The following is a 27638-nucleotide window of genomic DNA, read 5'->3' as shown; positions in this document are numbered from 1 at the left end:
ACTCTTCAGGGAAATTAAGCACATTTGCAAACAATGTAACAATTCCCCCATTTTTTTGTGAAGGAACGACTGATTTTGAAGACTTTTTTTGCAGAAGGCTCCTTCATAGGGACATCTTGCCAATTCCATTAATGAGCTTTTGGATTCATGTGGGACGAAACCGGGGCATCCCGATAAAAACCCACAACGCTTACTGACCCTGTTTGGCCACCTTGGTACCCAGAGCTTACCAAACATATCGTCTTCCCAATTCGGTTCTCAACCAAGCGCTAAATCCAAAAATAAATCAGGCTCGACCCTACCGACCTTTTGGGATCCGAGTGCGGGCGCATTGTGGATGACATGGTCTTAGGATGGAGAGTTGGCATACTTTCGTCGTGACATCTGCCTGTTAGTATGACATCTAATGATGATTAGCGTGGGGCGCAGCGTGCAGGGATTAAGGGTTGAAGTGTTTGGGGCATTGGGTGCCTTGGGGGATCGGCTAAATGGGGGCCCCCGACGTGCAAAGAATTCCTCTCAATTTCCGTTTTGGTTACGATTCAGGTGAGTGCCCGCTGAGACGCGGTTTCTAATTTTCAGGGGAGACCTGAGAAAGCGTGCAAGGAATGGACCGTTGTTACCTTTTATGTACATTCGTGCACAAATGTATAATTATATAATTACAGCGCTGTTGATTAATATAAACTTAAGGGGTTTCTAAATGTTTACCTTGCACTGTAGTGCACACTGCACCACAAGTATGCAATTTTGCTGACCTGCTGCCTTCACAGCGTTGTTTCCTAAAAGCTCGCGCCTGCATTTCTCAGTGAATTTCCCCCGACAAACTCTCCTTGTATCATTGAGTTCTCACCTGGTTTTAATAAAGGCCATGAACCTACCTACTTAGCTTACAAACACAATTCGAAATGGATTCAACGCGTTCATCATTCACACCGCCTTTTAAACAACACGAACATTTATAATACGCAGATATTTTTCGGGAAATAGTTACTTCTCCAGAACATTGGTTATTGCTAGGTAGCCAAGGGCCATCAGTCAAAATATCAGACTATTTCTGTATATGAAGGCAGTTTTAATGAATGTGTCGAGCTTTTGACGTTATTGTGAACCACTTGCAACACTGTCCCATATGTTTTTTGTTTACTTGGCTACATATTTAGTTTCCGATCTACTAACCCAATTATATTCGTATCCAATTTTCCACACCCACTCACCTGCCTTTGCAACTGTCTGCACAACTACCCAGCCACACATCCACGTACCCGCATACCTCAATAATGATGAAACGACCTATATTCCAGATAAATATAAATAGTAACCTGCGTGTAATTCATTGTACCCAGACGTCTGTATGGGCCCTTAGGCTGCATTTGTACTAACAGATACTGCTACTGCTGCCAGGGGGGGGTGCTACGGGGCTCACCGTTGCGCGCCACGCACCCTGACACCCATGCACTCCGCCGTTGGCACCGGCGCCGCGAACCCCGTTCCCCCATACACTCATCCCTCTCGCGCGTCCCCGCGTGCAGGGATCGCGTACACGAGCAACGTGGACGCGAGCCGCGTCGCGCCGCGCGCCTTCTTCGACGAGACGGCCGAGCGGACGCTGCAGCGGGAGCTGAGCGTACGGGCGGGCGGGCGCTCCTACTGCCAGGACATCGGCCTGCACCTGCACGTGAGTGGCCACACTTACATTGAATGCGCCCGACCGTGCCAGACCTCAGAAGCAAAGCTTGCATAGTGCTTGGGATCGGCGACTGCATTTCAGAATTGAATCCAATGAGTTTTTTTTTTCCCCATGGAAAGTTTGGATGCAGAAACTGGTTTGAGATGGAAATCTGAGTGTGAGGGCGGGGCCAAATTCCTTCTTGCCAGGACCTACTGACTGAATTCTTGCTGTGGATCTCCCACATTTAGATACTCAATGCCAGTCCTCCAAACACTACCGCTCCTGCTGATTTACTTGAAACTTCATTGTTTTTACATTATATCACTGCATATTCCACTGCGAACATAAGGCCTAACCCAAACCATAAATAACAATCGACCATTGGATTGCCAAGAAGCTAAGAAGCTCTCCCGTTGGTCTAGACGTGCAACATCCATCTCCTGAAACCCTGCCCTTTGTTTTAAAATTGAACTGGAATGTAACCGAAATTAATGGGACCCAATGGGAAATAAGAAACCACAAAGCGGCTCGCTCGGAGCATTAGTGTTGGATGTATACATTGTAGCCCCAAAACGCGCACGCACACTACCCCCACCGGGCACGCGCCCTCCAAGTAGAATCGCATGCAACCCCCCCGCCCCCCCCCCCCCCCAATCTCGGCAGGCTGAGCTTGGCCGACAGTGCTGGCCGCGTGTGGCGTAGAGGTTGCTGTGGGTAATTACGGGCCCCCTTTGGCTTGAATGTGAAGTCCTCGGTGACTGCCCGTTACACTGACCCCCAGCAAAGGCTCTAAGTGTGCAATGGGAGTAGAGTTCACCGTGGTTCGCCACGCATGCTCTCAATCCAAGCAAAGCCACGAGAACGATTTACAGCACCTTTGGCAATCCACTTCTGTATGAAGGCCTCGCCATGCCATGATGTTGATTGGGGTTTGGTGAAATGGAGGCCCAGGGACTGGTTCAGATAACAATTACCACTGGTGTTAGCCGTAGCCAGGAATCGAACGTGGGTCGCCGGGTTTGTGGTGCCATGCGCGAACCTCTGCGCCACCGCCACACGCTGCTCAAGAAGATCGCAGCCTAAAATGCTGACATCAGTGAGCAGCAATCCAAGTGATGTTTTCCTCAATTACGATGCCAGTAAAGACTTCGGTAATGATGAAAGATTTTGTTAAAATAAACAAATGCTGCCAGAGCTGGTAAGTAGGGTTCGCATGTGCTATTTTCATAAGACGCATTTTCAAGTTTGCATCATCCATTGTTTTGAGTTTTTTGGAAGGGATTTTATGACGTCATACACATCTGTTCTCAATAAAATGTCACATTCATAGCTGGGTTGATCAGGCTGATGAACGCTCATTTGTTTGGTATTTCAGGCCAAGTAGACCTATGAGATGCCTTCAGTTGATGCTGTGACATGCGTTACATAACTGTATAATTATCAGTAATTGGGAGGCAAAGTTAGTCATACACGCACAGTGCTGGCCACACACACTACTTACTCCCTTGTCTATCAAATATATGCGTGTAATCATTCTGTAACTTAATTTTGCAATTGTATTACAATCAGTCTAAGAACAACACTATAGTGTAATGTGTTCCAAAAAAAGCTAATGTTGGTTAATGTAATGCTACATGTGGATTATCAAGTTATTTCATGACACCACTTAAATGTTCGCGCATGTGTGAATGTGCACGCGTGCATGTATGCCTGCGTACATGTGCGTATAAATGTACACGTGTATGAGTATGTGTGTGTATGTGGACACATGCCCCTCCCTCATTGTCCTGCTCTGATCGCACCTGCCATCTGGTCTCACGGTGCCAGGAGGTGACCGACTTTGTTCGACCAATCAGCTTCCAGCTCGACTTCGCCCTCCAAGACCCCAACTCGGACCCTGTGCTGGACGCGTACTGGCCAATGCACACCGAGGCCCTGGTAAGCTTCATCACCACCTCCTTATTATATTTTGGTACTGACAAAGGAGGCCTCATGATGTAGATGCTTACCCCGAGCCCTCATTACTCTGATAGTGCGTTGTATTTGAGTTGTGCGCCTTTTGGCGTCATCTGGCCGAACACCATATGAGACTAGGCTCTAAGGAAAGCTGTCTCTGGTGTGGACCAATGAGTTTCAAGGACAATGCATATATTGTCAGAGTTCTGTTTTTTGTTTGCATTCTGACCGCAGGTATTGTGGTTCATGTAAACATGATTCCTTGTAAAAAGGTTTCAGTTTTGTTGCCAGAAAGAAGGGGAAAAAACCCTATTATATTTTGGTACTGGCAAAAGAGGCCTCATGATGTAGTTGTAGAATTGTTTTTTTTATATACATGCAGTCCTTGACTTATGAGCACCCGACTCATGAATACCCGTACTTACGTACCAGCTTCCATGAAATATATTATTTTAAACATTGCCTTAAAACGCGAACTCGCACTTGCAAATTGAACCGTGGAACTAAATTGTTCAGCTGAGCGATCTTCCGTGAGTTGTCATGAGTCAGCCTGGCGCTGGCAGTGTTTGTGTGTTCAATTCAGGACAATTTTTCTTTACATAGCATCGAAATGCCACTGCATCACAAGATGCTGCGCAGAGAAAGAGGCGGCAAGTCATAGTCAGAATAAAAGTGGAAGCTCTTGAGCCTCGACTTGAACAAGGGAAAGGAGCCAACAGCATGGATGGCTGGGGAGGGGGGGGGGAGTTCCAGACCACAAGGGCAGCAGAAGAGAATTAGCCACCTTTCACTGAGGGGGCTTTGATTTGTGGTATTGATTGCCTTGACTGGGCCCTGCTCAATAGGTTCCTAACCGGCCAGGGCCTTCGTGCGTGCTGCAACGACTGCATGCATGCATGTATATAGAACTTATTTCGCACCGTACACAATCAATTGGAGGTGCGGGGGAAGGACGACAAACTAAACACAAAAAAGCAGTTCTAAAGAAATTCGTTTTCAATCTAGATTTAAAAAGTGCATATCTCCAGTGACTTCCTGATATCAGAAGGAAGAGCGTTCCAGACGGCCGCAGAAGCAGGTGCGGTGTTCGCAGCAGCCCAAACTGTGCCTGTGGTGTGAGACCGAGCGAGGCGATTGTTGAAAACTGTGTCCGCTAACCATGCTTTGCGGCGGTCTGAGGACAACACGTTCCGCAAATGATGAAGATGCTGCTTGGCTCGGGCACAGGCATCACGCTAAATTAATAATTGATTTCTGGAGCAGACGGTGCGTGGATGAGTGGGTAGAGTGAGAAGAGAGGGGAGAGGTAGGCCGGAGCGAGTCCATGGAGGATCTTGTTGCTAAACCGGGCGCAAGCCAAATAGCCTTAGTTGGATTGAGGTAGCTATTATTAATAGGTTTTCGGCAATTATTTTTAGTTGGGAAGTACTGCAATAGCAGTAATAACTAGAATTGATGTAGTTATTAAACGACAAAATATCTCCAGATGCTGTACATAGCAACTCACATAACATAACCGTAAAACAAAACACAAAAAAAACATTACAGGGAAATGTAACAATATGCAAATAAAAAGACGAGTTGGGAATATGGAGCAACCGCGCGACGCACCACGCAAAAAAAGTTGGCCGTCTCGAACACTGCCACCACCAACCCCGGCCGCACCGACGGTGAAAATTTTGACAAACGTTGTGACATTGGCGCCCACATCACGGCGCGCTCTTGTGAATGATGTCTCGGGATGGTTAACGTTCACCCGACACCAAGTGGTGCTGCTGTGGCAATGTTCCAGAACAAACTGCCAGGCGACCGTGGAAACTGAGCTGTTGCTGCATGCAAGCCAGTCGAGTTGTGGTGACGGATCGATCACGAGACCGACCCCCGTGGACTAAACGTCTACATAAAATGCATTTGGATGCAGTACACGCATACGTTACAGTAATTTATATCGCTTCTGTCAATCCACTGCTGGATAAATGCCTTCAAACACCATTGCAAGTGATGTCATCACATCTACCCCTCTATTTAAGGAACGAAAGAGGATTTCTCCACAAATGTGGCCGTCGCCTGATGAAGCTAGTTGTAATTACTGGCGAAACGTCGTACTCAGATTGTAAATGTTGTGGCTTTGCTTCCAACACACCGGTGTTCTGTACTAGTAACGAATTGGCCACGTTCTGTTTACGTGACAACCCTTACTAGTTGGCTGTGTCGGGTGGTAGCGGGTTTAACGACACATTTAAATATTTACGCGATTTAACCCAAAAAAAACCCGTATTATGGATAAGCATCATTATATTCTTGGTTCTTTTGGTAAAGTCACGTAGAAGGGAAATAATAAAATAATACAAATAAAGCAACACAACATGTTCTTGCTGTGGTTCATTATTTAATTATTTCCCTTCACGTGACTTTACCGAAAGAACCAAGAATATTAATCCCTGCAGTCACGAAAGCTTTAAATCGAAACATCATTATATTTATAGGATGGTTTGAGCATACTTCACCACACTGGTGAGTATGGATTGTTGAGGAGGCAGGGCCAGGACGAGTTAAGATATCACTCAGCATTGATGTTAGTTGTTGTTGGCACTCAAACTTGGGTCCTCAGGTTCATAGCACAGTACACTCACTGCTGCACTAACACCTCACACACACATACACACATAAAATGATGTGAATCCCTCAAACATTTGTAAAAAAATTAGATTCATGTTGCAATTACCCCTGAAAATCTTTCGTACATGTCAAGTACAAGTGCCATTTCATAAATTCATGGAAAAGAAAAAAAGATCACGGAAAGATTAAGATCGCACTTGTAAAAAAAAAGACTGGTGCGAGATCAGGGCCTGAGATTGTGGAGCCCACGGAGGGAGGCGGTATTGCCTAAGACTGCTAATACATGCCGTGGTCAGTATCGCTTTCGGGCTATGTGTGGCTGCTGAATTGCTGACTGCACCAACATTGCAGACATTAACACTGGAAAAAAGACAATATTTGTTCTAAAATATCAATAAAGCTCTTATTTAAAGTTTAACATGCCTTTCGAATAGAGCGCGCCCATCATCCATCACCGGGAGGCCCGTCTTTTTACGGTGTTTAGGACTGACTACGTACCCTGTCTTTAGATACGGCGTGCAGAGGCATGGTTGTCAAAAAATCATTGAAAACAACACAGCAAAAGGGATAATTAGGCATGTAATGGTACGCCCACCTCAGTGTTTTGACAAATTGTCATGATTGAGGGTCGTAAATCAGTTCAAGAGTTGATTATTTTGAGTTGGCCTGGTAACTGGGAGGTCAGTGTACTGAGCAGACACCGCTGGGATTCTTGTTGGGTTTGAATCTCGGTGTCAGTCACACGCTGGTCACCAATGAATGAAAAAGACCGCATGTTAAATTTGGTATTTCATTCAAATGCCAAAATTACAGCTCTGAATATACAACAAAAATATATTGGTTTGACTGCTATAAAGCTGAGCAGTCGCCACTCCAGTTGGATACAGGGCAGGGAAAAAATCTTGTCAAAGACTTTAACTTTGTCATCCTGAGGGAAAACCCAAAGAATCACAATTTAACATGACATCACGCTTTCAAAATCCTGTTGTATCATGGAACAGATTGATACAAGCCCTCTCCAAACACGACATGGATCTGATACGATCTGCTCTTTTTCTCCATCACATATACCTTTCAGATTATTTTTCTTTCGTGTCAGAACAGATAGAGTCAAAATAAACCACCGAGCATCCGAATCAAAGGGACGTGACTAAAAATTCCGTGCGACAAGAATTGACTCCAGATGGCCGATCAGGCAGGGCCTGCCGATGACAACACGGGCTGCCTGGTTTTTGTTTTAGACGCCACGGTTCCGAGCCCATCTGCTTTAGAAATGGCGAAGAATGCCGTTCCCTTTTTTTCTGGTCATCCGGTAACGTAACGGATTTCCACCTCATGTGGCGTGAGTAAGTTGTTGGGATTTGTTGTGTGCGTTCGCCCTGTGCACTCTGCTGCAGAGTTCGAAAGTAGCGACACTGCGCTTCAAACTCAGCGGTCAAAGTTAAATTCTGGGCCACGGCTAACTCCAGTCGTGAATATCTGAACTAGTTCTGGGCCTTCCCAAGGGCAACCCAGCCTTAATGAGAACTTGATGTGGTGTGCACACATCAACACTGGGGGAGGCAAAGGATGTTATTACCAGCCGCGGAAGCATACTTCGAAACTCGAATATAATTCATACACACAATCAAGAGTAGAGTTATCTCTCACATCAACATTGTTTAGCATAGGCTTGCTTAGGCAATCATGAAAACTTTAGCCACATTTAATATTACAAAGTTACCGTACATCATGCTAATCTCCCAGTTACATGCTAATTTCTGATTTAACACCCTGCTGATCCAACACTTTAACACAGCTATTTCAATGCTACATTATCCTGTTTGATATGTAAACTCCTTTGTCAAGGCGCTTTACCTCTCCCACCTAGCCTAAAAGACGCTGCGAATCTTTGCAGCGGTCATTGAAGCGCTGTCGTCCCGACAGCTCTGTTCCTTCACCTGAAGAAGGCTACTTGTGTTGTGGCCGAAACGTCGTGAGAATTTTATATTTTTATTATTTTTTATTATGTTTCATTATTTTTTATAAAATTTCCATTCTACGTGACTTTACCGAGGAACCAAGAAGATGTAATGAGTAATTAATAATTTCCCTTGTCAATAAAAGATGTGCTTGATTTCAAACAAGAGCACTCGCCAAGAGGTCGATACTAGATTTAAAGCTTTCGTGACTGCTAGGATCCATACTCTTTGGTTCTATTGGGTAAAGTCACGTAGGTGAAAATAAAATAACAAAAAATCACGACGTTTCGGCCACAACACAAGCAGCCTTCATCAGGTGAAGGGACGAGACTGTCTGGAGGACAGCGCTGGAGTGGAAGAAGCCACGCTTAGATCACGACCTTTAAGCTGTGTGAGAAGAAAAAGACCACGCGCCTTGACAAAGGAATTAGCATATAATTTAGCATTGAAATGGCTCATTGAAATAGCTAAGTTAAAGTATACACATCCGCAGAGGTACCCTTTGACAAAGGAATTAGCGCTGGAGTGGAAGACGCCACGCTTAGATCACGACCTTTAAGCTGTGTGAGAAGAAAAAGGCCAAGTGCCTTGACAAAGTAATTAGCATATCATTTAGCATTGAAATGGCTAATTGAAATAGCTAAGTTAATGTATACACATCCGCAGAGGTACACCTTGACAAAGGAATTAGCATCGAATTTAGCATTGAAATAGCTGAGTGATTAGCTTGTAACTGGTCACAGAAATAGCTATGTTAAAGTTAGAGCATATACATTCACCGAGGCACCTAGTACTCATCAAACAGGAGAATTTAGCGAAACACAACCACGCTCAGACATCGGACCTGTGTGCGAGCAAACAAGGTGTTCTGACAAAGAAATTAGCATAAAAATTAGCATTTGATTGGCGGATTTTAGGAAAGAGGTGGTGTACGTGCCGGTGGACTCGCAGTTTGGCGCGGGGGGGAAGGGGGGAGGGGGGAGTTTACCTATTGATGGTGTGAAAAGGGGGAATTTATAAGAGCTGCGAAAGTTTGGGGTACCACTACTTAAAAAATATACTGTACCATTGAATTTAGTTTAATGTTTAGTTCGATTTAGAACATCTTTCCAATGGTTTCTTAATTTGAAACCATCCTCTCGGTTGAAATTGTGTCTGTGTTTGTAGATCTGAATTGCTTCATGAACAAATCTCTAATAAAAACCCGTGGGTTTGCAAAGAACCTTGGTATCGGAGAAAATAATATCGTGATCCCCCACAGCGTTGTAACAATGGGATCAGATCACGAATTTTGTGTACTGTATTGAACCGGACCTGGATCTTGTGTTTGTTTAGAATTTTGGAAATCTTTTTAGTAACGCCTGCTATATATGGAAGTGTGATGGTTTTGACCGGAGTCTGTCTCTCCCTCCATACAGAAACAACCACTTGATACTCCGGTCAAAACCATCACACTTCCAAAGAAAATTCGTGATCTGATCCCATCTGTGAAGGATGTCATTCCTGATTTAAAGTACCGCGGGGTTTACAAATTGAGTTGTACCTGCGGTGATTGCTACATTGGTGAGACAAAGCGACATGTCTCTGACCGAATTCGCGAGCACAAATCAGATTTGAAACACGGCAAAACGAATTCTTCTGCCGTGGCTGATCACTGTCCTCCAGACAGTCTCGTCCCTTCACCTGATGAAGGCCGCTTGTGTTGTGGCCGAAACGTCGTGATTTTTTGTTATTTTATTTTCACCTACGTGACTTTACCCAATAGAACCAAAGAGTAAGAGGTCGATAGTTTCCAATGGAGATTGTTGAGTTTGGCAAATTTACCCTGGCTTCATGTTTCTAATATACATTAGCAGGCCAAGTATGCTGATGTGTACTGCTTTTTTTCTTTCATAAAGTGAAAATACATTTATTAAAAAATATATGTTTGTGTTTCTTCCCCCAATTTTGTTACAACTGCGCTATTGGCATTATGGCACGAGACAAATCCATCTGGAAATATTGTGGAGCAGTGAGCCCCATGGGGTGTAGCACAGCTGATTAATATATTTTTGTTTTACTTTACTGTGTGTGGGGGGGGGGGGGTGTACCTTGCCACACACTCTGTGATGAGATTGTTTGTCGGATAGTAAAAAAAATGTGTTTTCGCATTCTCAAATCTGGGGATTTTAGCCAAATTAAGTGAAAAACAAATGTTATGAATCTTGTCGGCAGAGTGGCACAGTGGTAACACTTCTGCCTCACAGCAAGAATCGCCTGGGTTCGATTCCTTACTCGAGTGCCTCTCTGTGTCGACTCTGCATTGGAATTCTCCGGTCTCCTTCCACAGCCAGAAAAACATACAATATAATTAATATTGGAAAAAAGACATCCCAATGCTGAAACATTACCTCCAAATTACTTAATTGGGATTGCACATACCAACATCATCCTCTGCTGCGAAAACTTGGCAGGACCGTCCTGAGAAAGAGTTGAGATGCAGTGAGGCTTTCGTGGGTAAACAAGCGTAGCGATGATAATAAGCTACCTGTTACACATTATTTCAGTGTTTCACATAACAAAAAGAAACGCAACCTATTTTCGTATTAATAATACGTTATACAAATGTTTTAATTGAAGATATTCTCATAAACACATCACAAACATGGTCATTGTTTTCAGGAACATTAACGTATATATATTCTTTATGGCAAAATGATGCGATTTCACATTCCCAGAGAGGCACTTGCAAAAGGCCCTATGGGGGGGGGGGGGGCTGCTCGCGATTCTCCCGTTGCCAAAACAGCCACGACCGCTCGCGTTTATTACAAACACGTGAGGCCCACAGCACAGCGCTGTCTAGAAAGCAAACAGGGGTTTTAAAAAAAGACATGCCTTCCATGGTTCCAATCCCTTAAGGCATAAATCAAACCTTTCGACTAACTTGTAAACAGCCAAATATTGTTGTTAAAACTTTAGAACCTACAGTAGTAAGCCGCGACTATGATCCCTTTGATGCGTTTTGGAGTTGTACCACATGTTGTTCGGAACGACGTCTGACGTTTCGCTCCACACGCTGGCAGCTTTTGTAGGAACTTGCACAGCTTTCTGGGCACGTGTAGACGGAGCAACCGAATACCACACGTGGTATAACACGAAAACACATAATGTACAGCGTAGCCGTGAAATATTACAAGTCACATCGTTCGCCGTTGGTGTTACTTCACGATGATCAAGAAGATTTGCAGATTCACTTGTCCCATTGGCTGACACCTATCAAGGGCATGCTCGGCCATGATCAATCCACTGCTGGATGAAGGCCTTTCCTTAAACTGTTGCCATCTCTCATGTTCCTGTGATGTGACAATCCCGTGAGCGCCTGCACGCGCGGTGATTTCGTCACTCCATCTTCATGGTGGATGTCCGTCGTGAGTTTGTTGACTGGCACTTTAAGCTGGTGGTCAAATTATAGGGACAAAGTTTACAAATCAGCTAAATACTATTTGAATGTTTTTTTTAAATAATGTTTGCATTCCAGACGTTGACTTCCTTCCCATTTTTAATGACTTTCAGCTGTTCACAGCCACAAGCTGCCAACACGGTCTTTTTTGTCTTTTCATTCTACACACACCACACTTTATATACATTGTGTATTATTTATTAAGAGTTCACAATGTGTTTCTCCGTACGTTTAATATTGTTTTTACGTCGGCTTGTTTATGTTATCAGTTATGTGGATTTAGTTCCCCCCCCCCTATTATCCTTACCCCTGCTGTGGGGAGTGAAACCCATTCTAGTCTCACATCTGTCTAAATGCACGAGTGTGTATAAACCTCTGGCATTATATATACACATTTGTTCTTGTGAAATGTATCAGCCAAAAAAAGCAGATGCCATGAAAACTCCCTTTCCAAGGAACTGCCTTCAAGAAATATACATTTTAAAGCAGTAGATAAGTTAATAATATTTCTGCTTTAGGCTTTCACAGCTGTACAGATTCATACCCACGGCATATTTGGGTGAGCTGCACGTGGAGATAGAGTGACCCAGTTTGGATTCTATCCCCGCACAGCTAACCCGAATGCACTATTAGTATGAATAACAATATGGGCACTTCACACCAAAGTCATAATTTCCCCCTCGCATTAATAATATCACGTGTTGAATGAATCCACGCGCAACGTTCACTCAGTAAACCATCATGAAATCGCGAGGCATTTTGTATGTGACAGGAAACCTGATCAACCGGGAGGACACTTGAACAGTGCTACACAGGCAGCCTGCCAGTAAACCTTATCTCTGTACTTTCCAGCAGTGTACAGGCAACACCTTAAACAGTACTGACTAATACCATACCTTATGTAACAATGTATTTTAATATAGGAATAGGTTTTACCCTTTTAACTGGCACAAAAACTGACACCTTTATTCAAGGCATCATGTTTGCAATGACCACAACACAAGCAGTCAAAATGCAAACAAAAAAGACAACTCTGATAATTATCATTGCAAACATGATGCCTTGAATAAAGGTGTCAGTTTTTGTGCCAGTTAAAAGGGTAAAACCTATTCCCATATCTTGTTTCTGGCAAAGGAGGTCTCATAATGTCTTTTAATGTTGAATTTTCTTTTTAAACCTGTTATTGACTCCAGGACTGTAAGATAAATGGTCAATAACAAGTGGAATAACTTGTTAGTTAACATGGAATCTAGAGTTTAACACGGAGGCTTTCGAGACCAATATGATCCATAATACAGGTTTTTGGGTTAGTTTTGTTTTGGGTTAGATGGGTTGTAATTACTGGCGAAACGTCGTACTCAAGATTGTAAATGTTATGGATATGCTCTCCAACACACCGGTGTGCTGTACTAGCAACGAATCGGCATGTTCTGTTTACGTGATAAACCTTAAAACTTACTAATTGGCTGCGTCAGGTGGTGGCGGGTTTAACGACACATTTATATTTACGCAATCTGCAGGAATAACTCTTTGGTTCACGTAGAAATAAAATAAAATAAATAATAGAATACGACGTTTCGATTGCAACACAAGCAACCGTCATCAGGTATGATTGGATGAAAAACAAACCTATATTCTTGGTTCTTTCGGTAAAGTCATGGAGAAGGGAAACAATAAAATAATAAAAATATAATATTGCAGTCACGAAAGCTTTAAATAAAAAAAAACCTAGTAAACTTATAAATGTAATGCAATGCAACACAGAGAGTCGGTTTACACAACAGTTAACACTTTACCTGGTTGATTACGTTCTTCCAAAGATTGCTAAATTTAAGAGAGAGAAAAAAAACAGACACGGAGACACACAGAGAGACACATGCAGAGAGAGACACAAAAAAAACCCCTGTATTATGGATGGAATCCACAATCCAAAAAACAACAAGTTAATAAAAAATGGCACTGGTTTTGTTTTACTGTTGCTGAAAGCAAAGAAAGATCTTGACACTTCAGTCAAATGACCCAATTCAAACAATACTGAGTTCACTGTGAGCTCAGGGTCGGATTTAGGTACGTTTACAATGGGGCCACCAGACCAAAAGACCCCCCCTCCCTGTCCCCCTCGTTTTAGTTTATAGTCTTTTAAAATAGTTTTTGTTTTTGTCTGTGCGTTGTCTGAGCTTCACCGGACACAAATTAACCACAATACCTTACAGATCTCAAGGAACATAAACCATCACAGGAACTTGGGTCATCCTCGCAGCAGCTTTTGGCTAGCCATCGAACGGTGACGGTATTGCGGCATGTTCAGATGCGCTAACCGCAGCCGTCTGGAACGCTCTTTCCTTCCGACATTAGGAAGCCACTGGAGCCACGCACCTTTAAATCTAAGACTGAAAACTCGTTTCTTTGGAACTGCTTTTTTTTTTTCACTATGTACGGTGCGAAAGAAGTACAACATACGTACCATGCCATGCCGCTTGTCTCCCCGCAGCTTCCCTTCGCCAACGACTGCGGTGACGACGAGGAGTGCGTGTCCGACCTCGTGCTGCACCTGCGCTCCGACGTCCAGGGATCCAGGTAGGAGGCGCATCCACCATATTCCACAGTCGTTGCTCTCAACGGATATGCCAACCTTGCGATTCTTCCAATTTATTTGTGGGCATGCTAAGAAAAGGCCGTTGTCTACTGATACCACATCAGTTTTTTTTTTATTTTCTGGACGTCATCAACGTCAGTATCACCACGTCATCCATCATCATTCATCGTCAGCCATGATCAATCCACTGCTCTATAATTGCCTCTTCAAGCCGTCGCCATCACCCATGGCCACGCGAAGCAACTATCCATGTTGTTCCTGCACACGAGCTTATTTCATGACTCCATTCCGGAAGCAAGATACCCTCTCACGGGGTCGTCTTTGCAGGCTATCTTTCATCGCAATATTTATTTTCATGATGAAATCAAGGATCGCATCAACGAGTGCTCATATTGGGGTGGGCATAGGAGGAAATGGGGGTGAAGCAGTGGAGCGGTGGTGATGTGGTGAGCGAGCGCACTGCGCTGTAACTCCCAGATGCCCGAGTTCAATTACCGACCGTGGCAAACATCGGTAGAAAGTGACATGTGAACCGGCCCTGGGCTTATCCACCTTCACCAGCACAGAATAACAATGGTGGAAAAGCATGGTCCAACAACCCTCAACACCGGCACGGCATGGCGATACCTTCATCCGGCAGATGGTTGACCATGAAGTGTAAATGATAGGTGTGTTGTGGCTGGGACTGGGCGTACGCATAATACCTCTTCTTTTGTGTGACATGTTGCAGAGATAAGCAACTGATTTTTGGAACACGAATAATTATTATTCAATTTGACGTCTCGGCTCTCTAGCCATTCAACTGGTTTCATTGCAAGTTGACGAATTGCTACGGTGCCACCGCTCCGCGGCCTTGATGGGCAGCAGTTCACCGTGTGCTCGTTGTTTGTTCCGCAGTGCAGTCGCAGGTGGGACTATATGATCAGAATCTAAATATGTATTTAGGCTGGATGTATCCGATGAGCTACAAAGCTCTTTTTCAAAGATGCCCAGTAGGGGCAGGTCAGAACGTTACAACAATAAACAATACGAAACACGATAGCGGTGCAAAGTATAAGAAAGGTAAACAAATCATAAAAAAACTTACTTTACTAAGTAAACCCCAATGAGCTATCAGTTTTTTTTTCAGAAGCGACCAAATCGCTGATGGCTTAATGAAGTGGCTTATCATGCGGAAATGTATAGCAGCCAAATCGAAATTACAGAAATACAGACAATTCTCGACTTACGGTCACCCGATGTACGAACACTTATCATCCAGCTTCCGCGGCACTACTATTTTGTCCAGCTGAGCGATTCCCCACGAGATGCAAACGAGTCAGCCTTGCGCTGGGAGTGAGTCTTTGTCTTTAGTACATTACTGTGTTATGACTTACAAACCGTTCGACTTACGAACAGATATCTCAGGAACGAATTGTGTTCGTAAGTCGTTGACTGTCCGTACAAGAGAGCAGACACTAATTGGTATGGTGGTGTGTGTGTGTGTACGCATGTGCGCGTTGCATGCGTTTTGTGTGCGCAGCATGGCTCCGTACGTCATCCGCAGTGGGCGGAGGCGCACGTCCGTATGGGCGACGCTGGAAAACCGTGGCGAGAATGCCTACAACGCGCGGGTCAACGTCTCCTTCTCGCGGAACCTGCGTCTCGCCAGCATCACACCCACCGTGAGGGACACAAGCCACGCACTCTCGAACCGAAACGAGGATACAATGCAATCTGGATTCATGTAGAATAAAACAAAATGTAACCGCACAGTAAATATGCGACATACGCATCTTTGTCGACTGAAATATATATCAATACACAGAGAGGTCTTTGAACCTAGATTTGAACATTGGAAGGAGCCGACAGCTTGGATGGCTGGGCAGAGGGAGATCCTATATTTCTAGATTTGAAGTTTTCGTGACTGCAAGGATCCATACTCTTTGGTTGTTTCGGTAAAGTCACGTAGGTGAAAATAAAAAAATAAATAAGAAAAATAAGAAATAAAAAATTGAAATAACTAAATTAAATCCACGTTTCGATTGCAACACATGCAATCGTTATCAGGTGTGAAAACCACACTTTAGTAAAACAAATTCTAGCTGTGATTTTCACACCTGATGATGATTGCTAGTGTTGCAATCGAAACGTCGTGATTTAATTTAGTTATTTCAATTTTTTATTTTTATTTTCACTTACGTGACTTTACCGAAAGAGCCAAAGAGTATGGAGATCCTATAGCCTTCGATTGTTGGAGCAAGTTGTGTTTATAAGCACCTCTTCATGGCAGCGTGGCACACAAGCGAGTGTGGTATGGATTACAATGTCTCGCCTGAACATTTTTCCAGCAATGGTGTTAGGGGCCGTCCATAAATGACGTCACGCACCTATGGGGGTCAGACATTTGTGACGATGTGTGAGGAGGGGGGGGGGGGGTTTGAGAAATGTGACGTCACATCAAAATGCGCAACTTTAAATAAATATAGACAACACGTTCTACTTAAATAAATAGACTTTTTAATAAATGTTTTCTCCTACAACATCAGAGTGCAGCGCCACATTAAATACGCACTACAATGACAATAGTTTAACGCGATTTTAAGCATGTGTTTTTTTTGGGGGGGGGGAGGCAGAGCTTTGTGACGTCATTTATGGATGGCCCCTTTCAACCTTGAGGCCGAGTTGACCTCGAGGTATGAGAGAGATGTGTGTGGCGTGTGACATCGGTCTGTACTGTACCCACGTACTCCGTCTCATGATGGGGGGTACGGACAGGTGGACCAAGGTCTGAAGATGGAGTGCCAATTCTCGCACGAGGAGGCCGATGGAGGAACCACATGCTCACTGAGCCCGGCCGTATTCCGCCCAGGAGCCAAGGTCAGGACCGGGGTCAAACGGCAGTTGGAGGGGTCATAAAGAGTTTGTGGCATTTAAGAAGGGGGTTTTCGATGCTCTACAGGGAGGGGGTTAAGGCTAACACACATATACACATGGCCATTATAGGAAACATCATTTGTCCATCTGCGAGTCAGTTTAGTCACAGCACACACTCGAGTAATTGCAAGTATACACAGTCGAGTCTGAGGGGAGGGAACCAGCAGTCTATTGGATTGAATATGACCCATGTGAGAATTGTGATCTTTAACCTACACCAAAAAATAGCATGCTGAAAATAAAATACAAATGTTCACCATGCGAATCCTAATAGGTTTTTTTAATGTGTAAACGGGTTTTTTCCATTTCTACAAGGGGATAAGTTCGTAAAATGTAGATCATAAAATGATTCATCCTGTGCGGTTGGCTCGTACTTGCTTGTACTGACTGTATACACACGCAGGGATATGCGTATTCATAATTTACAGCCTTGTCTACCCACTGCTGGATGAAGGCCATGCCGTATCAGTCATACAAGTTGTTTGAACATACTTCACCACGCTGGTCAGTGTTGTTCGGTACAAGGAGAGCCCAGGATTGGTTGAGATATCACCCACAACCAATGTTAAGCATGGCCGGGAATCGAACTCAGGTTGCCGAGTTCACAGCGCAGTGCACAAACCACTATGCCACCACTCTCCCCCTGTTATCTAAAACACATACACGATACACATCTCAACGCTTACACTGTATGTGTGCATTCCGCTGAAGAGACTCATAGTTAAAGCCAAGGTATCTGGTTCTAATATTCGGAATTATATATATTCTGGTTTTGCTCACTTTGCTGTTAACATTGCTGGTACTTTAACAAATAAGCAGTTTCCCCCACGCTGTAATATCCCGAACGCTGTTTGACTTGGTACGCTCTTGCCCTCCCCGCTCGCTGCCTCTTCCGCTGGCCGGGACCCAGCTGGTCACGCTCCTGGAGTTCGAGTTCAGCCGCTCCGTCTTCCTGCCGAGCCTGGACATCGGCCTGCGAGCCGAGAGGTGAGACTGGGGCACCAGTGGTAACAACAATTGTGATTTCAAAAAAAATAATCGAGACAGCACTCCAGTGGCGTAGTGTCCGTTGCCATTTGTCCCGGTGCAAGGAATGATATGGCGGCCCTGTCCAATTACCTTGCACTTGATAGTCTGGAGTCTGGACGCCCCCCCCCCCAGCTCCTGTCCGCGGTCCCCGGAGGATTTGCACCGCCTGAACCCTCGATCGCCAACGCCGCTGTGACCCTCAAGCATGGCGCAGCAGCCTAGACTCAGAACCATCCTCGTGATGTGTGTGTGTGCGTGTCAGCCCCACCCCATTCGATTCGCAACTCCCGGTGGTAATTTTAAAAGATACATTGATCGGAGCTGTGATTGGGGAAATGCCCCTTTCTCTGTTGCTGCCCCCGTTGTCTGGAATTATCTTAACCCTGTCCGTGCTGCTGAGATCCTGCCACTGTTCAAGTCGAGACTTAAAACTTCCCCCCCCCCCTCTCTCTCCAAAACGTCTCCATTCGCACTTCTACCATCACAACATCTCAACTCTATCCCAGGCTCTCTATATGCCAATATCTTGCCCATCTGCACAGCGTCTTGAGATGCGATCGCATTTGGAGACTTTGTGAATACGAATAGTATTTGTTATCAGGGTAGTGAATAGGGGCGCAGGGCTGGCGGGAGAATGCGAGCAGGAAGCAGAGTAGACGTCATCATTTTGGAGCCGTGCTGCCTTGGCTAGGAGCCCAAAACATTACTACTAATTGCAAAGGCCCTACATCGTGATGCTGCAAGTGATTAATGTGAGCCAGATGCGTGCATGGCCGCACCTTTCCATTTTGGCCACGCTACAGGCCGTCCTTGACTGCAGTAAAACACAAACAAGAGCTCGTTTCTTTACAGCTGCTTTGTGTGTTCAGTTTGTTGTCCCTGCACCGCCGATTAGCACGGTTGGCTCCGTACGACACGAAATAAGTTTAACATGCATACAACCCTGCGGAACAAAGCTCAACATGAAATTCCTCCTAAATGGCTGGGTGGCTCAGGTGGCTAATGCCTGAGGAGCTAGCACCTGTGAGATGCTGGGTCTGAGTCCCAGTCAGCTTTTTTAATTACATTACAGTATACAATTTGTATTTATAAAGCATATTATTCCACCACTACAAGAGTATACGTGTAAATGCGAGTAGAAATCACCTTTCAGTTTTAATACTTTTTAATGAACCGTTGCGTGCCTACTTGGTTTCAAAGAAAGCCGATGCTCCCTCGTGGGATACCTTATTCCTAGACGGCACACAGTCTATGAATGTATATACATATAGACATCATTGTTTGATTGTTATTTTTTAAGGGGTGTCATCATTCATGTACCCCGGCGAATCGATTCATCGTCACCATTCAGGGTTACCATTCCTTTGAGTAACCAATTATTCTAAATATTGTGAATAGAGCTAACTCAAATGGCCGCAGGGGTCATGTCAATCGTGCCTGGATCACGAGTTGGGAGAATCAGCATGAATGGATGACACCGGTGCATCGTGGCACCGCTAATCTAATTTTCTTTGTCGTGCTCACGGGGCCTGGCATTAATGTTTTGTCTCCACTTCGTACAGTGACAGCAAGGAGATGCTGGAGACACTGCACGACAACGCCGCCTCGTTGTCCATCCCCGTGAGATACGAGGCTGAGATCCTCTTCACCAGGTCAGGCAACTGGAGCATGTATAACGAATGCACAAATAACGCTCGTCAATAGAATATTGTAGGCAACGTTCCCGGGTGATGCCCCTTGTTCATGACAAATGGTGTGTCTCCGTGACAGGGACTCGAACCTTCACCAGTTTGAGGTGAGCCGGGAGGCGGTGGTGCCAGACGTCATCGAGAGACCAGAGGACATTGGGCCACAGTTCAACTACACGCTGACGGTCAGGAGTCTTCCAGCACACACACAACAAAGATTCCCCCATTTAGCTTTAACAGACTATAGGGGCAAGTGCTGTTAGCGAGAAACTATGAAGGCCGGCACGGCACACGAGGTGACGGGTGGCCAGAATTACGCCGAGCCACCTTTGCCTTCCCAGTGGCGATGTTTACGCACGGCCCCAGGTACTCATTTGAGGTTGAGTCGACCTAGAGGAGGCCCAGGACCGGTTCAGATAATCGTCACCGGTGTTGGCCGTGAGCGGGAATCGATCTGGGGTTTCCCGGTTCGTAGTGCGGCGCGCTAACCGCTACACGACCGCTCCCCGCCTAATACACCACAGAGCCCCACACATGCACTCCTGTGGTACAGAGGCTGGATGGCAGGGCTGCAAGTGTTCACTTTGCAATTACAAAAGCGGTTGCGATTTCTCCGGGGATGTGGGAACAAACGCAACAGGGATCTAATGGCAGAGGTATTAGGTTACTCCACGAGGTAAAGCACTCACCTAGGGTCGTGATTTATTTACCAAAACACTGAAAGCGACAGGAGTCAGAGGCGGCGTTCAAGTAACTTCAATGCGAAGGGCTTGAAAAGTTCTTAATTTTTCGTAATAAGTAACTTGCAATCCTTGGCCGTCGATTTATCATCTTCAAAATACAAAACCAGATTTTCCGTGCCAGGGCACGAATTCTGATTTAAAACGGGTGAATGGCGAGAAGTAAATGAGATAACATGTTCTCGCAATAATCAATAATTGCAGACTGACAGGCAAATTGCCCTTTTTGCCCAAACCTCCCTCCACCCCCACCCCACCACCACCTTTGGCAGGCCTGATGACAGCTGAATAGAATAAATCACACAACCCCCATTCACATTTTTGCGAGAGATGAAGATGTTTTAAATGTGATTTACACGTGGTCAAAGCGCATAATCTGCACCAGATATGGGGTTGCACAGCAGGAAGCTTGTTCTATTTAATCCTGCACGCAAAGTGAACCACCCTGAAACACCTTTGGGGAAGAGGACAGCGAGCGCAGATGTGCGGCTGGGTAGCTCCTGAGAACCGCGCGGAGAAAAATACTCCCACAGCATTCGTGAGTCCGCGTGGCCAGCCAGCCGCGTCACTGCCTGCTCAGCTCGTTTAGGGGAGTCGCGTTTCAAGGAGCGGCTGCACACGCACACGCGCGCGCGCGCACACATGTGCGTCTTCCTGCTCTCTTCCTCTCCCTGACGATGCTTCTCCAAGCGCTCGCTTCCCTCCCTCCCTGCCGCTTCAAAATCGCAGAGTTTATTTTTACACCGGCGTTTTCTCACCCCCGACTGCGGTCCACCCAACCGCAGGGTCCGCGACCCAAGCGCCATCGCGCCCTCCCTTCGCTCGCAGCGCCTCCATCGTGACCTCCTGAAGTTCTGAGAACGCTTGAGCTGGAAGTTACCTGAACCTTCAGTGGTCCCACCGCGCAGCGGTTTTAATCTTGAACGCCTGAGGGTCGGCCAACCTTAACCCCTTCACCCCAAACGGTTCTGGGTTTGATGAGATATTGAAATGTATTTTGGGATATGGTGAAAGCGCGTGAGATAAATAACGACCGTTTGATCATGGGTTTTTTTTTGCATTGAACACACCGGATTCCCCCTGACCTGTGGTAATATGATAGAGGCAGGCTGCTCACACTAAACATTGTGCAGTCATTGAGAAAATTTGGTTATAAAATGATACATCCATAGGCAAGGCTCCGTTTTATCACTGATATTTTCCCCCCGGCCTGCGGGTATTCTGGACCGATGTTTTAACGTTTCCAAATTGTTTTCCAGCACAATGGTCCAGAGGGTTTATAGGCGAATGGACGAATATTTTATTTTATAATGTGGTAAAACCGGCCCTTGTCTAATATTTTATTCTTGATGCTGGGTTGCCCTCAATTTTCGGGGTCCCACAAAATGTGTGGCCGTTTTTTGCCCATTACAGTAGGGCACCCATTGACTTACAAGGCGTTGGCTCAGAGTGAAGGAATTCTGTAGAACCAATGAAAACAGAGTCTGTTGAAAAGTATGATTCATGAACAATGATTAGTCTGCAGAGCACACAACCTCGGGTAGTGATGGGACCTGTGTCTGTGATTTAATTAGAAATTGCCATCCCAGTTTCCCACTCGGAGGAGCAGAAATCAGATTTCTCCAATTTTTACAATGGTAAAAAATATTGACTTAAAGCTTTCGTGACTGCAGGAATTCATATTCTTTGGGTCTTTCGGTAAAGTCACGTAGATGGTTCTTTGACTATGAATTTTACAACGGAAATTGATGCAGCAAGAATTTCCGGTGAACCCACTGCCTTTTTTTTATTGTGACCCTGCACATGCCGTGCGGGTGGTGGGGATTTTACCATACTTCACCACGCCGGTGAGTGGCCGCTGGCGAAGGCAGGGAGCATGGATGTGGGAGCACGGAAGCACAACGACGATTTTGTCCCCGTGCGTGCGCCATCCCCCTTGCTAAATATATTCCGACAATTCTGAAAAACGATTGCCGTCGACGCTAAATATCGCGGCTTGTGCCGGGGTACTTGTGCAGGTGCAAAACCTCGGGTTGTTCCCGCTCGCTCGGCTGGAGGTGCTCATCTCCGTGCCGGCAGTCACGCCGGGTGGGAACCCTCTGCTCACGCTGTCTCACGTCGAGACGGTGAGCGAGCGCCACGAGGGGCGCAACGCACAACAGGTTCCTGCACACACGCGCGACGTGCGGAGAAATGCAGACGTCGTCTGGCCGAAAAATGAAGTTACGTTTCAGACATTTGGTGAAAAAGGCAAGATGCTACAATGCTCCACCAATGTGGCCCTTCCTCTGTCGTAAACAAAAATGTTCATCAACACGTGAATTATATCTTTAGTTATATTATATAGTCTTGGTTCTTTCGGTAAAGTCACGTTGAAGGGAAACAATAAAATAATAACATATATAAAACAATAAAATTCTCACGACGTTTCGACTGCAACACAAGCAGTCATCATCAGGTGTGAAAACCAACGGCAAGAACATTTGAAAGAATGACATCTTTTACAGACGGAACCAGATCACGGATTTTATGTAATGTGTTGAAACGGACCTGGATCTTGTGTTTATACATAAAATCCAGACGGAACCAGATCACGGATTTATGTAATGTGTTGAAACGGACCTGGATCTTGTGTTTATACATAAAATCTGGATTGATGTGATTCCGGACATACAGTACCCTGGTGTCTACAAACTAAGTTGCCTCTGTGGTAGTAGTTACATTGGAGAAACCAAACGACATGTCTCAGACCGTATTCGTGAACACAAAGCAGACCTTAAACACGGTAGGACTAACACCTCGGCCATGGCAGATCACTGTTATAAATCAGTAGGCTCACATGACATTGACTTCTCCAAGACAAAGATTCTTTGCAAGCCATCTGGCTACCATGAGAGATTCGTTCACGAGGCTATCCACATATACAAACACAGACAATTTCAACCGAGAAGATGGATTCTGGCTTAGCAATCATTGGATTTGATAAACCATTTCGGGTCTTAATTGATTGTTCACGCTTAGGGTGGCTTTCAGACAGCATACATTAATTTTTCGTCTCCCCCCTCCCTCCTCTTTTCCGAACATAGATGGACTCGTCCATCTAAACAAACTGTCAAATTGCTATCCGTGGTGCTAATGCTTAAAAATAAATACAAACCGCCACTTCTTTCAAATATTCTTACCGTTGGTTTTCACACCTGATGATGACTGCTTGTATTGCAGTCGAAACGTCGTGAGCATTTTATTGTTTCATATATATTTTATTATTTTATTGTTTCCCTTCAACGTGACTTTACCGAAAGAACCAAGAATATGAATCACTGCAGTCACGAAAGCTTTAAATCAAAATTTATATTATATATTTCTAGACATTATTTCTTCAACCAACTGTCTCCGCAGTTGTCCCTTTGGTGCCAATCTATAATCATACGTGACTGCTTTTAAATTGCTCATAATTTATAATGCACAGCAACTGCGATAAAAAACATAAGACTATGCATATGCATGGAACACTTTCCAATGCTTGTCTCCACAAGTACTTCAATAGGTTAAGTTCCAAATAAGAACGAATTTATACTACAGGCTCGTTCATATCAGATCGTCTTAATTTGTTTATTAATGTTTTATTTTGTTGGTAGTAGTAGGGTTTTCATTTTATTAGTAGTAGCTGTATATGGGATTTGGTCCTTATATATAAGAACAGCGATAGGGCATGCTGTTAGCATTAATGACGCAATATAAAATTCAAGTATTATTACAAACGCTTTCAATCCGAGTTGAGAGAGATGACTGCTGATTGATTGGGAACATCGGCCGGAATAATGCAGCCACCGCACGACATTCACCGGCTGCACGTGCGTTGCGTGTGTGGGGTGGCAGGATGTCGGCGTGACGTGCCGCACGAGTCCGGAGACCGACTGGCAGCAGCTGATCAAGAGGGAGGCGACGCTGCCAGTCTACGAGGAGGACCTGAGGGCGATGGACGAGCTGGTACGTGGGCACGCAGCACAGGCGAGGCACCTGCAAGGCAACGACGTGAAGAGAGGGGCTTTGCTGAGCCATGTGCACGGAACACACAGCTGTCGGGGGCAATAATGAGCCGACATGTATTAAGCAGGGCTTTAAGTGTCGGTTTACCACCAACCACTCCGGTTTCTTTCCTCCCAGATGCAAAACAATGGTTTGCTCAAAACTGGCCAAGCATCCAAACCAGGATCCTCTTGAAAGAAATTACCCTCGAGGCTCAGTGAGATTGCTCTGGTTAAACAAATAAGTAATTTTACACATCCAGTAACAAAACATTACTAACACAGGAGGCGGCGGCAGCAGATGGATAGAAGTGGGGCTCGTCAGCCACTCGTGATTTCCTAAGCCGCGTCGTTTAAAGAGGTCTTCTTGGACCTACCGGTTCTGCCCAATAAAGCAACCAAGTTAAGTTTCAGAGCGAGTCGCATGTCTTCTCGGCCGACAGAACTGCCCAGTAAAGCAACCAAGTTAAGTTTCAGAGCGAGTCGCATATCTTCTCGGCCGACAGAACTGCGCGACGGGTCGCTGCCACAGGGTGGCGTGCGTGGTGGAGACGCTGGAGGTCGGCCAGGAGGAGCTGATCCACGTCAAGGGTTGGCTGTGGACGCCGTCACTCACCGTGGTGAGAACACGGTGCACAGATGCACTCGCCAAGTCACTCAATCGATACCTTTGTTCAACACTGTGGCTGCCAGATCGCTCATCCGTACACGAAAGTGAGACCAGATCGCCCCAATGCTCGGTCCGTGCCCCTGGCCAAACCAAATCCCGAATCAGTTTTAGGATTTCATTCTTCGTCTTCAAGATCCTCATTGGGCTCGCACCTATCCACCTCTTCCCCTCTTATCTCTCTAATCTCTCCACACACTCTTCGCTCCGGCAACCAATGCCCTCCAATGGCAGACTCGTGCCCGATTTCAGGCCAGGTGCCGAGCTACTTTTTTTCCTAAAGGGACAGCTGCCACTGGGGGTGCACTTTAAATATTTTAAAGGCGTTTATTGCACGTAAAGCTCTCTGTGATGCCCCAGCATAAAGGGTGTCCTCTCAAAAGCTCATTATCATGAAAGTCCCCCAGTCAACCTTCGCTCAGTGGGAGGTTGCTCTTTTTTCTGTGCTACCCACACATTCTGGAACTCCTTTCCCCAAGCCCTCCGTGCCATCAGCTTCCTCTTCCAGTTCAAAGTTCAGACCTTTGTTTACTATTCTGTCTACGACCGACTGCCTCTAAAATAAATGTTCCTACCGTTTCTGCATCGTTTTTGGAGCTTCAGTCGCATTTATATGCAACAGAAATCTTATGTAAATTTGCATTGCATTGTCAAACTAGGAGAGCCCTGGGTCATCAAAGCAATGCAGTATAGGCAACAAACGGTAAAAAACAACCGTACGAATATATAAATGTAGATAAAAAGACTTAAATTCACACGTAACATTACAAATTATTTAAATACAATTTAAAATTTAACAATTATTTTTAGTAAGATATAAAACAGTGCAGTGGTTAGCTCACTGCGCTCTGATCCCGGTGATCTCATCTGAATTCCTGGCCATGGCCAACATCAGTGGCGAGCGATATCTGGACCTTTCCTGGCCCCTCCTTCACCAACCCACTGACCAGCATGGTGAAGTATGGTCAAACACGCACACAATTGACACAGCATGCGAAGGCCTTCATCTAGCAGTAGATTAACAATCGTCAGTAACATTTATATACAATTTAAATGAGGTACGAGACCCCACTCAAAAGCACTTATCGTCGATATTGTCCAAGCAAGGAATTGTTACCCACCGACCTGCAAGGTAATGGTTTCTACACATGTAAGAGATGCAAGATGACTTTCTCAAGAGTAGTAAATTCAAATTTTTACTGTCATTTTTATTGCTAATTTCCGCAGATGAAATTCAAGAGCTTGAAACTCAACACGACTGCGGAGCTGCAATTAAACCGGTCTCAGCTCATCCTCATGAAGGAGGACAGCCGGTGGAGATACGTAAGTCACAGTTGCAGACCCCGGAAGAGGGAAAATGCACTGACTGCCGACATCCTCTCATCCTGACGAGGCCATCACCAACACCGCAATAACGCAAGCACAGACATCACGTGTTTGAGTCTGTGTGACCTCTGAAGGGCAAAGCGGTGATGTAGTGTTTAGCGCACTTTACTACGAATCAGGTTAGTGGCCGTCCATAAATGACGTCACGCACCTGGGGGGGGGGGGGGTTAGATATTTGTGACGATGTGTGACGAGGGGGGGGGGTTGAGAAATGTAACGTCACATCAAAATGCGCAACTTTAGACAACTCGTTCTACTTAATTAAATAATAAATGTTTTCTCCTACAACATCTGAGTGCAGCATCACATTAAATACGCACTACAATGACAATAGTTTAAAGCGATTTGAAGCACTTTTTTTTTGGGGGGGGGGGGGGGGCAGAGCTTTGTGACGTCATATTTGAGGTCTGACTTTTTGTGACGCCGTGACGAGAGGGGGGGGGGGGAGTAAAAAATCGTCCAAAATCGCGTGACGTCATTTATGGACGGCCCCTTGCGCAAGTTCTATTCTTTCTTTGGCGTGGACCAATCAGTTTCAAAGACAATGCAAATATTACCAGAGCATGTTTTTTGTTTGCATGTTCACCACAAGTACCGTGTGTGATTAATGCACACAGGATTCCTTGAATAAGGATTCTGTTTGGTGTTTTAACATCGTGACACAACTGCTTCATTGGCAGAAAGGGCAAAAGCTATTGCTATAAACCTTCGTGTCTGAACTCTGAACCCCACCCCAGATCGTGATGGAGATCACCAAGGAGCGCGGCTCCTCCGTGCCGCTGTGGATCATCATCGGCAGCGTCCTGGGTGGCCTGCTGCTCCTCGCACTGCTCATATACATGCTGTGGAAGGTGAGGCGACACTCACGCTCCCAACTTCCAAGGCCAGAGCCGCGTCCATGCTGACCTGGCGACAGTCATCACGGACAAAACCCGCGGGGG

The 27638-nt window shown here is 45.3% G+C and overlaps 1 protein-coding gene across 1 annotated transcript in view; it reads left to right on the top strand.

Annotated features, from left to right (window-relative positions):
* ITGA11 (integrin subunit alpha 11) overlaps positions 1-27638 on the top strand; it is a 102454-nt gene that overhangs the window by 71556 nt on the left and 3260 nt on the right. The window contains exons 17-29 of the mRNA XM_032948720.2: positions 1533-1678; positions 3500-3610; positions 14139-14224; positions 15766-15907; positions 17001-17102; positions 18070-18146; positions 19751-19840; positions 19959-20061; positions 22635-22742; positions 24496-24606; positions 25151-25264; positions 26539-26634; positions 27435-27548. Coding sequence (XP_032804611.2) covers positions 1533-1678; positions 3500-3610; positions 14139-14224; positions 15766-15907; positions 17001-17102; positions 18070-18146; positions 19751-19840; positions 19959-20061; positions 22635-22742; positions 24496-24606; positions 25151-25264; positions 26539-26634; positions 27435-27548 — 1400 coding nt within the window. The remainder of the gene's footprint in view (positions 1-1532; positions 1679-3499; positions 3611-14138; positions 14225-15765; positions 15908-17000; positions 17103-18069; positions 18147-19750; positions 19841-19958; positions 20062-22634; positions 22743-24495; positions 24607-25150; positions 25265-26538; positions 26635-27434; positions 27549-27638) is intronic.

Source organism: Petromyzon marinus, chromosome 1 (assembly GCF_048934315.1).
Source record: "Petromyzon marinus isolate PM22_M1 ecotype Great Lakes invasive population chromosome 1, UKy_Petmar_22M1.pri1.0, whole genome shotgun sequence".
In the NCBI taxonomy this organism is placed as follows: Eukaryota; Metazoa; Chordata; class Hyperoartia; order Petromyzontiformes; family Petromyzontidae; genus Petromyzon; species Petromyzon marinus.
This window is presented reverse-complemented; position numbering and strand designations above follow the sequence as displayed.